Source organism: Pleurodeles waltl, chromosome 7, assembly GCF_031143425.1.
Source record: "Pleurodeles waltl isolate 20211129_DDA chromosome 7, aPleWal1.hap1.20221129, whole genome shotgun sequence".
NCBI lineage: Eukaryota > Metazoa > Chordata > Amphibia > Caudata > Salamandridae > Pleurodeles > Pleurodeles waltl.
This window is the reverse complement of record NC_090446.1, coordinates 179,519,236-179,532,538: the sequence shown is the minus strand read 5'-3', so window position 1 is coordinate 179,532,538 and position 13,303 is coordinate 179,519,236. Positions and strand designations below refer to the sequence as shown.

Genomic DNA, 13,303 nt, shown 5'->3' with positions numbered 1-13,303 from the left:
AGTGTAGGAAAATGGCACCAGGGAAAATTCAATCATATTTCTATGGGTTGGCAGGATCTCAGAAATAGGTGAACCTATATCTGGGACGATCCCCATACTCACCAGCACTGATCACACACATATATTATTTACTGCTCTTCTATGAGGGAACATTAAAAACAAATCAAACCTTAAGAAGAAATGCAAAATGTTTACGATTGTTTGTAAACAAAAACAGCTGTCTTAAAGTAATTGCTGCTTTGTGGAGAATGCAATGTGAACATGAATTTACATGCAGAGTTAAAAAGCATGTTCTTGGCAAAGAAGGAATACTCTTCATCCTTTTTGAATTTGGTTAAAATATTTAATACTTTTGTTTCTAAATGAGGACACGACCCCTACGTTAACCCATTATTTATTTTTGCCCAGATTGTGTTAATACTTCTAAACGTTTTAGTTTCCAAAAACATCAACAAATAAGCGAAAGGTGAGAACTGAGTTGTACATAGCATTAGGGACTCCATGAATTCTGAGTGCAGCAGCTTTAGTAACTTTGTGCCTGTTTGAACAAGAAACAATATTTTTTGTGGAAATCTGTAAAATATTCAGGAGATGGAGGATTATAGGACAATAACACCGAATCATACTTACATAGATTGCTAAATTACTACAGGATTTAATAATCGTAGTTGCCCTTTTTCATGTGTAGGTGATAGATATATGCATGCTTTGACTTGGAATGCTACTTATGTATGATTATTCCAAATAGACAAATAATAGAATAGGCTTACAACGTACACTGCATTATTAACTACAGGCAGAAGCACAGGAGTTATTTAGCAGTGGAGGACCAAATAATGCCGCAGGATTGACTATATTATCTGACAAGAAATTACACATTTGCAAAATTATGCAGCAAATGTAATGGTAGCAATATACAGGCCTACTATATGGGCAAAGGTTTCATCTTGTTAGTACCCGGTTTACATCTGAATACACCAGTCAGCAATTCAAACGTTTTTTTAGTACATAGGATGCACCAGTCCTCTGAGTGTACTGTGATTTATGCAGTGCACACAACTATTTGTACTTACATTTCTTAAGTTTCCTCCACCTAGTGTAAGCTCTACCATTGTAGGACATCTCTTGACATCTGGATCATGCCAGTGAGCATTCATCATAAGAGAGCAGTCCATTCTAAGGGGTGCTGAAAATTCTGCTACAAAAAAGGTGTCCGGCCAACCTTTGAAAGGGATCTACCACTGCACGTTACAACATGTCAATTTTTTAAAGAATATGTTTTGATTCCTTTCAGAAAGAAACAACATTCTTTTGTTGAAAGCTGCGAATTATGCAATAGAATGTTGATTATGTGGTTTGCCAGGTACATTGCCTACTGACGTAGACAGTTATATTTAGGACCAGTTGTTCCCATAGACAATCGTTTTTTGTTTTGCCAATAACTTTGGTGCAATTTGATGAATCTTCACGAAATTCTCAAAACAAGTACACCAACTAGTGTATCAAAGCACCAGAGCGCACTGCAAAGGTCCAATCAAGAAGATCCAAGGAAGTAGAAGTGCTGGTTTATTCCAAAATTATTCAAGTACACAGCAGTACAGCAGCTGACAGGTCTTTTGCCCTCTGGACTTTATCAAGGCTGTAAAATGACACATATAAGACAACAATTGGTATTATGATAACTTATATAGCCAGGATAAGAACACACCTTACAACCCATGAATCCAGAAATTAACACCCTTTGATCAAATGTAGGTCAAAAGGTAAAGAGAAACCGCAGGAGTGCATGCAAATCCTGACACCCCCCCCAAAAGTGGGAATTTCCAAAATGTCAAAATTGTCAATGTAATGTAGGCCATATAGCCAATATGCACTCCTTGCCATGTGAAAATGCGATCGAGACACAAGAAAATGATTGTGAGCATGCAAAGTGTTAACAAAACCAACAAAATGGATGCAGTATTATAACCAAGTGCATACCAGAGCAACCTATTGTGATACAAGCAAGCAGAAGAATATCAGAACACCCTTGTCGATTTACCTTATTGAACAATAAAGTTGCAAGTTTTTGTAAAATGAAATAAGTCAAAATGGGTGCAGAGAAAAAGAGAAATAAAAGGTATCAGTAAGAAAAAGGTGGTTATGAAGTGGCCAGGCCACCCCTTGGGAACAGTAGTGATGAAAAGTGGTAATAAGAGTTAATCCAACCTATAGTTGCGAGTTGATGTGGGCATGTTAATAAGTCTTCAGAGTAACCGATAAACAGAATCACATTGTGTAATAGCTGTGATAAGCCTATGTATATGTAAAGTAAAAAAGCATTTTAATGCCAAAATGTGTAAAGGAATGGCCCCCAAGAATCACACACCCCGGGGAGGGACTTTACCTCAAAACTGTGTAGTGACATGCAGTCTGAGTGTGTTCAGAAGATGCCGGAATGGCGTGTTGCAGCCGCAGTCTATAAACAATGGTAATGGAAAATGGACTGCCGCATCCCAGTTAAGAGATGCATATAGCGCGCCTAACTTAGAATGCTCGCCCGTGAAAGTGGAACATGGGAGACTGTAATAATGTATTATGTTTGAGAGTGAGAAATTATTGAAGGAGGCAGGTATAAGGGTGAATGTACTTAACGATAGAGACAGTATGCAAGATTAAGGCCCGAATTACGACCCTGGCGGTTGGTGTTGATGCGGCGTTAATACCGCCAACAGGCCGGCGGTAAAAAAAAAAGGGATTTTGACCCTGGTGGTAACTGCCATCACAGACAGCCACTTTAACACACCGACCGCCAGGGTGGTAACGGCCGCTGGGCTGAAGAATTCGGTCTCCAGCACAGCTGCCATCACAATCCCACCCTCTGGATTACGACCTGGCCTACCGCCATGGTTTTCATGCCAGGGTATTCCTTCCCTGGCAATGATAGGGGTCTCTCCCACCCCCCCCTCCTCAGAGTACTCCCCCACCATCCCCCTCCCTCTCCTGCCTCCGCACATGTACACACCCACATGCCACCCATATACACACATGCACACATGCATACCCACCACCATCCATGCATGCACACATACATACCCACACACCGCAACACACATCAACATACCTTGTCGCACTCATGCATTCACAACACATAACATACACTCACATTAAGTCATTCACGCACGCATTCAACGCAACTCACACCTGCATGCACGCATACCAAAACACCCCCACATACACACAACACCCCCCATCCCCCTCTCCTGCAGGAGAACCCGACTTACCTGCTTGCAGGGTTCCTCCGGCTGGAGATGGTCCGCGGCGCTGCTGTCAGCAGCAGCGTCCACCAGCAAAACACTGCCAGGCCGTATCATTGGTCATGATACGGTTGGCGGTGTTTTGCTGGCGTAGCGGTGCTGCTGTCAGCAGCACCACCTTACCGCCATCCGCCGCCATGACCGTCAGTGGTATTCCGACAGAGTTCTGCCAGAATACCGTCGGCGGTCATAATACGCGTAGACGGCTGGTAGCCACGGCATGTTGACGGCCGTCACCTTGGTGGTAGGCGGCAGTTCCCACCAAAGTTATAATGAGGGTCTAAATATTCTGAAAATTGTGAGCACAGACCATTTCCTGAGCATGTGTGTATATAAATATAGATATGGGCCATAAGGAAAAAACATTTGTTGGCATCATGAGTGAAGCGGGTAGAGAAATCCTATTAAGCAAGCATTCAGAAGTGTCACGACAGAGCAGAGTGCAGGCCAAAAAGTGTCTATTAAGTCCATGCATGTGCAATCATGTGATATTATATATTGAAACCATGTTGGTGGAATTATAAGAATAATGAAAATTCATATGATTAAGCAAAACTCTTTCCATAAGAATATATACCGGTTTACAATGACACAAAAATTATTTTCCCATATATCAACTCATTAAGTATAGAAATATTATTGTAGTCGTGCATAATAGATTGCACGTCCAAAACTATAAGCAAAAATTAATAGAAAATTATTAAAGAAAAATACTAAGGAGAATTATTATGTTTCAGAGGGAAATGTACATGTATACACATCTGATTGTGAAAATGTACTCTTTATGAATTATTGAATTGATTTCCAATAACACAATTGCATGTATGATCCCATTGTGTAGTTATAACGTACTATATATACAGAGCCATACTTAACTGACTGCACATCCAATACTAGAGAAAGAATATTCAATAACAGAGAGAATTGTACATACATTAGGGTGTTCATCAGTATGTAAGAGGCAACCAGAACCACTAAATCGTACAACAGCTTTGTAATGCAGTACAATAAGGCCTGTAGTATTTATAGAATCACATGAAGTTCCTTATCAACATTGAGTCCCTTGTCCACAGCTGTAAGTCAGATGATCCATTTGCTCTCAAGTTGTCTCAGAGCCATAGTCCTATCACCCCTGCGAGGGAGGGGCTCCATAACATCAATGTCATGAAATTTGATCTGGTCCATCTCACACTGTTGGTGTTCTGTGTTGTAGTGTACAGCTAATGGATAAGTATTAATGTTCTTCCTTATAGCCCGAAGGTGTTCCTCTATACATTCCTTTAGTGTCCTTATGGTGCTGTCAATATAGATGTTATTCCATTGGCATATGATACAGTATATAACAAACCTGGTGTTACAGTTAATAAACTTCTTAATCTTGTACTGTTTGTTAGTTTTATACTGGAAAACAAAGATCTTGTGTAGAGCAAATTGACATGTTCTACAAATGCCACAATGAAAAAGGCCTACTGGCGGTGGTAGTAACCAACTGTTAGTAACAGGTTTCTGTGTGGGTTGTGACACAAGATGTCTCATAATATCCTACCCCTGCTATTTGTCTTTAGTAAATGCCAATGTTTGCCTAAGATCCTGTAAATCTCATGACTCAGTGGTCTATTGTGTGTAATAAATCTCACCAAATTAGGATCCCTCCTTCTTTTGCTGACAGAGTGAGACAGCAAAGACTCACGTGAGGTCTTCAAAATTCACTTTCTAGCCCCAGTGAATAATCTTTCTCAGTATCCTCTGTTCCTACATCTTGTCTCCGCATTATTCAGTTCTGATAGAAAATGTCTATAATTACTGCAGTTTCGTCTTAATCTGATCATATTACCAAACAGTACAGCACAAATTTGGGAGATGGGATGGTACTAGTAGCATGCAAAATCGCCAACTAGTCCAGATGCTGTCTTGAAAGTTTCTTTGTAATTCATCCCGAGGGAGCCAATTAAAAAAAGGGGTGGTGGGGTGTCTCAAAACACATTTTCCACATTCTGTGTCCATGGGGATTTTGCATTCTTTAGACATGGCTACAGCCGGAATAGCTGAATGGAATTACACCAGATTTGGGAGGAAGCTAGGTCTTGGACCACAAATTGTGCTTTTTGTGACTTGGTGTAAATCTGTTCAGTAGTTTCGGAGTATTTAAGGGAAGAAAAATGTATCTATCTAGCGATGCAGATCCTTCATAGATCCACTCACGAAAAATCTGCAGATCCCGGGTAAAAGCAAGGCCCAAATTGGCTGGCCACAACCCGACAGAAAACTTGCGGCCATCATTTTCATTCTCAAATCGGCTGGGGTTGGAAGTGGAAAATAAAGGGTAAAAACAAAACAGGGGTTAGGATACAGGTATCCTGACCACATAGGATACATAGAGGAATCCCTTTAGAAACCCCTCATGGGCAAAAATGTGCCCAGTTCTTTTTTTTTTTGCCGGATCTGTGGATCCATGGTTCCACCACAGGGCTCAGCATGGCCCCATATTGAAAACTCATGAAGGATCTGCAGATCATTAAAAAAAGAGGAAAAAAAAACACCCACTGCATCCATCCTCACTTCGGCCCTGCGGATGTATGCTGTGGGTTGGCTGCAGGGCCTGGCTGCACACCAGGCCCTGTGGCCAACACCCCACCCACCCACACGGGAGTGGAGCTTCGTGGTGTGTGTATTAACATGCAGTGATTTGACCTTACGTTTCATTAAAAAAAAATACATAATTCACTGTAAAAACAAAGGTGACAGGGACATTATAGGGTTGTTGACTTTTTCCCTTATGAAACCATAGAAATTCATCAGTTATAGTTATACTTATAGCTATACTTAAGTATAACTGCTAAACGTCTATGGTTTAGTATGGGCAAAACGTCAGCCTAACTTATAAGGCACCTGTAATCTTAGGTTTTTTTTTGTGATTCTATAATTATGCAGAACATTCCTCTGAGTCTGCATATAAGCAGTCATACTAATGAGAGGAAGGATTAGAAGCTTGTAGAAGTACAATATTCCGGCACCTAGTAAAACAACTTCTCTAAGGAGAAAGCTGAGACTGATTCGTCTTTTCACACCACTTCCTTTCAGCTCCTCAAATTTGATTTTCTTTGCAGAGTGGCCAAAGCGTATGTTGACATGCAGCCAGTATCATTAAGACACCAATTACACATCTTTTAATCTCTATAATATCAGTCTGCCCATACACCATTCTTTTCATCCCTCTGTCCTTTCCACCATCCAAATATACTAGTATTTTTTGTCTGTGAAGGTGTGTGAGCCTATATTGTGTATTTTGTGACTGTATGTGTCTCTGTATTTGAGTATTTTGTGGTTCTATGTCTGTTGTTTAGATCTGCATTAGTACCTTGAGATGCATGACTACCAGTATGGCTGTTAGTTTGTGTGCAAGGGTGTATGTTTGTCTACTGGCCTCTGTAGTATGATGCCTTGCACTCTTGTTTTTGTATGTCTATTGGTATCCTTGGATCGGTACATACTGGTTCTTTGGTGTATGTGTGATTGAATACCAGCAGGTATATAATCTCCAGTAACCCCCCGTGCATTTACCAGTGCATCCCTTTTTTCCTGTATATGTTACCTGTGACTGTATTTTTGTTATCTGTGTGTGTATGTGTTTATTCATGACCTGGAAGCCTGCATGTATTGCTTAATGTACCTGGCTGTCTGCATGGGTGACCACTGCCTTTTGATTTGTGGTCATGCCATACAGTAGCTGTAGACGTTATTTCCTTAAGTAGACATACATTTCTGACCCTGTGTGTTTTCTTACAGGGAGTCTGAAGAACATCAACCATGCAACGATTACTCCACCTGATGCTCCCATGCTTGCTTGCTGTGGCATCTGCTGTCCCACCTGGTTGCAAAATCAGGGTAACATCAAAGGGTTTGGACCTAGGTAAGCTGTAAAACAAATTGGAGACAACTAAAAGTAAATGTATCTTTAAATAGACCAATCAGATGTGTTAAAGATATTTTTTATTATGTTAAACATGATTAAATGTGGATACATAAGTTAGAGTCTAATTTATATTTAGCCGGGCAGCCGCCATGGGGACGCAGTAAATTACTCTGTCTCATGTTGGAGAGGCCATCCACCTAATTTATAGATAACCAACAAGCAGGCAGTCACTTATAAAAACATTGGCAGGAACCGCCGTGACGGCGGTTCCTGTCAATGCATTTGACTGTTTACTACAGGGCTGCTTGGAAAGTAAGCAGCCCTGTAGTAAACAATATTCTTTTTTTTCTTTTCAAAAAGAAAATCCCCAAACCAGATTTTCTTTTTCAAAAGAAAAAAAAGTAATGCTTCCCTCACTATTGAAGGCTTCTCCCGTGACACTAGTTGCATTAGAAAGGTTTTACTTTTCCTTATCATCAGGCCTTATCTTGTGGTACGGAACAGTAACAAGCACTGGTCAAAGACAATAGGTCTTGCCAATGCAAGATCTATTGACTTTGCCAATGTGTTTTAGCTATGTTGTACACCAGCCGTTAGCATGGCTAAATGTTTGTGGCACAGAGGAGAACTGCCTGGAGTATCGTAGAGTGGAATGGCGAAGAGTGGAGTAGAGTGGAGTGGCGGAGAGTGTTGGGTATTGGAGTGGCATAATTTGGAGTCATGTAGAGTGGCATACACTATAGTGGAAGAGAATAGAGTGGACTGGTGTAGAGAGCATTGGCATAGAGTTTTGCAGAGTATAGTGGTGTGGAGTGCAGTGGCATTGAATTCAGAGGCATACAATGCAGTGTTATGGAATGCAGTGGCGTAGATTACAGGGTGCAGTGGCATAGAGTAGAGTGGCATAGAGTAGAGTGACATAGAGTAGAGTGGCGTAGAGTAGTGCAGAGGGGTGGCTTAGAGTTGAGTGATACACAGAGCAGTGGCGCAGAGTAGAGTCAAGTGGCATAGAGTGCAGTGGCATAGAGTGAAGAGTAAAGTTGTGTGGCTTAGAGTGGTGCAGAGTAGAGTAGCATAGAGTGGTGCAAAGTAGAGTATAGTGCCATAGAGTGCACTGGTATAGAGTGCAGTGGCATAGAGTGGAGTAGCATAGAGTGGCATAGTGCAGAGTAGAGTGGCATAGAGTTCAGCTGCGGAGAGTGCAGTTTTGCCGAGTAGAGTGTAGCGTGCAGTGCTGTAGAGTGGAGTACAGTGCCATATAGGGCAGTGGCATAGAGTACAGTGATGCAGAGTTGAGTGCAGTTGCATAGAGTGCCGTGACAGAATGAAGTTCTGTAGGGTTCATTGGAGTACAGTGGTTTAGAGTAGAGTAGAGTGGAGTAGAGAACAGTGCCACAGAGGGGAGTAGAGTGGCATAGAGTGCAACGGCGTTGAGTAGATTATGTCAGAGTAGAGTGAAGTGGCATAAAGTTTAGAGGTGCAGGGTAGAGTGCATTTGCGTAGAGTCTCACAGAACGTAATGGCGTAGAGTAAACTGTTGTAGAGTGCCCTGGTGCAGAGTAGATTAAAGTGGCATACAGTGGATTGGCAAATAGTTGAGTGTTAAAGTGCATTGGCATAGAGTTTATTGGCATAAAGTGCAGTGTTCCAGAGGGCTTAGAGCAGTGGTTCCCAGCTTGTGGTCCGGGAACCCCAGGGGGTCCTCAGAGCCTCCTTAGGGGTCCGCAACTGCTTAGAAAATTAAATAATATTAACACATTAGGTTTTCAGCTTTCAGTAATGACTCAGTGGGGAGGGGGTCCCCGGATTCTAATAAAGATTCAATGGGGGACCCTGAACCCTAGTAATGATAAAGTGGGTGTCCACAGAAGTCAGAAGGTTGGGAACCACTGGCTTAGTGTAGGGTGGCGTAGAATAGAGTTGTTCAGGGTAGATTGGTGTTGCCTAGACTGAAGTGGTGTAGAGTGCAGTGGCAAAGACTGCAGTGGTGTAGAGATGGGTGGCTAGAGAAGAGTGGCAAAGAGTGCATTGCATAAACTAGAGTGGTACAGGGTAGAATAGTGAGGATTGAGTGTAGCAGGCTACAGTGCAGTGGTGTAGACTGAAGTGGTGCAGAGTGAAGTGGCATGGAGTGGTGTAAAGTGGAGTGGTGCAAACTAGAGTGGAGTGGTGTAGAGTGAAGTAGGCATTGTAGAGTGAAGTAGGCATGGTATGGTAGCACACTGCCATTACGGACAGCACATTTTCAAATGAAATGGCCATTACATTTGCACAAACATACAGTTTTAATAATAAGATGATACAGTGCACAAACGACAATGTTTGAAAATTGCATCACCTAGTGTAATGATTTGTTTTGATCATATTAAATATTTGTTTCCAACATACTTCAAAAATAACAAAAAATATGCTTCATTTGTGTTTCTAATTCTGATATATTCTGAAATACTTAAACAGTTCATATAAATGTTGTTGTGTGCTAGGAAAATCCTCTTTCCTACCGCCAATATCCAGCAAGTTTGTCACATAAATCCTCTCACTTTGAAGTCAGAGAAAGAAAAGTAAACAGACGCCTTCAGAAGACAGTGCCTGACATTTGATCTTGGTCTTTAAATTTACAGCAAATGTGACAAGGTAGGAACAAAATTTAAAGGCCTGTTAATAGAAAGGGAGTTTGTGGAAGAATACAGTAAACACGGTTTAGGTAATGGGAGGGACGAACTGAAACTGGAGAACCTAAAGCAAATAAAATCAGCATAAAGAAAGCCAGAAAATGTGAGTTACACACCAGAAAGTCAATGGCAATCAATGGGCGTAATGTATTCCTAGGTTAACCTTCTGAAAAACCCCAAGATGTCTTTAGTAAACCAAACATCTGCACTGTCTGGTAGGCTGCAACCTAAAAAAATGGCTACTTGTCCACCCACCTAAATTGGGTTGCAATCATGTATACATGGGAGGCGTTCCATGAGGGAGTATGGGCCTTCCCACGCATCCACCCATGGTGTTTGACACAATTTTACTTTTACAAAGGTCTGTAAATCTGGAACTGAGCCAAGTTGGTCCACCTTGCCGACCTAGGTGTAACAAGGAGAAATATCTTTATTTCTTCTTGTTACTTCCTCTTGTATGTGTGCTGCATTCTGCAGCACATATACAAAGAGGAAAATGCCTTTAAGGATTGTTTTTACACAGGAAGATGTTCTTTTCTGCACAACAGCAATCCTTCCGTAACACAGTCATCCTAACGCAGACACCCTTGCACCATAGGGCAAGGGTGTCTGCGTTGGTGCTACGCAGCCACAAGTACACCAGTGCTATGAGACAGCAGAAATGTGCCATATTTTTGTAAATATGGCACATTTATGTTCTCTTCCTTTAATACAACGCAGCTCAGCAATCTGACTTGCTCCATTGACTTGCGTGAAAGGATAGTAAATCTGCCTCCCTGTGTTTAAAATTATTGCTATTTCCTCCTGCTGTGACGTGAGGCTGGTCCTTTGTACCATTTGGCTACACAATATAATTATTGGCAAATCACACCATGGCAATTGGAGAGCATCTCATTTCTGCTCACTCAAAACACGTTTGTAGTGCAGAAGGGACCTCAGACGCTCACATGTCCCTTCTGCTAGACAGACCGCCCCAGTGCACATTTAGTGCCAGCGCAATCTCCAGGGGTTGTTCTCTAATTTTTATGGGAGCATCACCCCATGCAACTGAGAGAAACACTTCACCTCTGTGCCCACACCATATTATAGACGTGGGAGCAGAGGCAAGGAGGCCACCAGAAGGTGCACTGACTGTGTGCTGCATAGGGGTGGTGCACAATCAGAGTGCCTACCATGGTGCTGCTTGAAAGGGAGGAAGGGGATTCCCAGAGGCAGCCACCAGCATCTCCCGACAGGCTAGTGCTGTCACTTCACCCGTCTGCCAAGGGACCTTTGTCTCACCTTCAAATGCAGGCTGGGTTGATGCTTACACAGTGCATCAGTCTGAATCTCCCTAATGTACTGCCCACAGCTGTGTCGGGTACAGTGCAGGTATTGTGATAGGACTTTGTCTGCTCCTGGCATAGCTGGTTAAAGGTGCACCGTGATACATGCCAGTGCAGCTTGTCATTTCTGTAATATGAGCCCAGATACAGATCCTTTATGTTCTTTGGAGAAAGGTAAGGCTTGGCCCTGTGCTCTGGGTCTTCAGTTTAGAAGTAAGATGTTGAGGATGTCCTAGGAGCGGGAGATCTTGTATGAAGGTGGCGTGCTGTATTGTGCCAGTAAGTGGAGTTTAATAAAGCATGTCGGATTTTGTTGTGGGGGTTCTCTTAGAGGTGCAAGGGGTGACCTATAACACTGAGCTGCCACGCTCTAGTTGATGTACTGGAAGCCCTTTTCCCTGCAAGCTTCTTAGGCCCAGTACCTCCCTGCATGCTTACTTTCTCCCAGAGATCCCACCTATATTGAGGAGCTTGATACTTTTTGCAGCTATTGTTCTTGACCCTAAGAGTTGTCAGCTGGAAGCTGTGTCTTGGAGTATTTTGTGAGAGCCAGGCTAGGCCTGATCAGCATGCTAGCCCTAGCATAGGCCGCAGCTTGTGCACTTGCACCTCTGTCTATTCTCTATTGGTTTAGGCTAGGAGGGAGTCTTGCACTCCTGCTGCCTGTGCTGTGAGTATGAGGAAAGCCGCACTGTCACGGGCCGCGCTCTTACTGATGTGTGTGCCTGAGGGACACATGCAATGGGAGTTTTGCCTGATCACGTGCGACTGAGCTTTTATTGGAGATATGAGGCTGTACTCGTCTTATCAGGACTAACTGGCTTACGGTGGCTGCCCCTCGGTGAATGATAGGTGCATCCTGACATATGTTAGCAGCCTAGTGAGTGTCTAAGTCATAACTAATATAGACTTATACTAGTTTTAGCAACAGACATATTGGTCCACTTTCCGCTTTGTGCTTTTACCTCAATGGTATCACTTCCTGGGGTGTCCTTAGAGTCAAACGTCCTGTGATGGACGCCCACAGGGTCAAGGATATGCGATGTTGCTTCTTATGATGTCATCACTGCTCTCCAGTGATGTCACTTCTACTGCTCCTGACACTTTGACGAATCCACATGGCCTTCAGGTATCTATTTCCAAACGTCCAAATTTAGCAATAAAAATATTTTTCAGCACAAAACGTATTCAGCATCTATGTGAGCAGGTGCTCTGAGATGTGCAGGGCTGACAGCTGTTCTGAGTGGGAAGGGAACAGTATTGCAAGCACAAGAGCTCTAGCACTGTGTGCAGGACTGCCAGCGGCTCTGACAGGAGAGGAGACATTCCTTCAAGGCGCTCTGCAAGGATGTGCAGGGCCGCCAGCATCTCTGACAGGAAAGGAAACAATACCACAGGGCGCTCTGCAAGGATGTGCAGGGCCGCCAGCATCTCTGAGAGTAGAGGAAACAATACCACAGGGCGCTCTGCAAGGATGTGCAGGGCCGCCAGCATCTCTGAGAGTAGAGGAAACAATACCACAGGGCGCTCTGCAAGGATGTGCAGGGCCGCCAGCATCTCTGAGAGTAGAGGAAACAATACCACAGGGCGCTCTGCAAGGATGTGCAGGGCCGCCAGCATCTCTGAGAGTAGAGGAAACAATACCACAGGGCGCTCTGCAAGGATGTGCAGGGCCGCCAGCATCTCTGAGAGTAGAGGAAACAATACCACAGGGCGCTCTGCAAGGATGTGCAGGGCCATCAGCATCTCTGAGAGTAGAGGAAACAATACCACAGGGCGCTCTGCAAGGATGTGCAGGGCCGCCAGCATCTCTGAGAGTAGAGGAAACAATACCACAGGGCGCTCTGCAAGGATGTGCAGGGCCGCCAGCATCTCTGAGAGTAGAGGAAACAATACCACAGGGCGCTCTGCAAGGATGTGCAGGGCCGCCAGCATCTCTGAGAGTAGAGGAAACAATACCACAGGGCGCTCTGCAAGGATGTGCAGGGCCATCAGCATCTCTGGCAGGAGAGGGAACAATACCACAGGGCGCTCTGCAAGGATGTGCAGGGCCGCCAGCATCTCTGAGAGTAGAGGAAACAATACCACAGGGCGCTC

The 13,303-nt window shown here is 43.5% G+C and overlaps 1 protein-coding gene across 2 annotated transcripts in view; it reads left to right on the top strand.

Moving 5' to 3' along the window:
- PLTP (phospholipid transfer protein) overlaps positions 1-13,303 on the top strand; it is a 160,746-nt gene that overhangs the window by 60,859 nt on the left and 86,584 nt on the right. For both annotated transcript variants that reach the window (XM_069243516.1, XM_069243517.1), the window contains exon 2: positions 7,083-7,206. In XM_069243516.1, coding sequence (XP_069099617.1) covers positions 7,104-7,206 — 103 coding nt within the window. In that variant the 5' untranslated portion in view covers positions 7,083-7,103. The remainder of the gene's footprint in view (positions 1-7,082; positions 7,207-13,303) is intronic.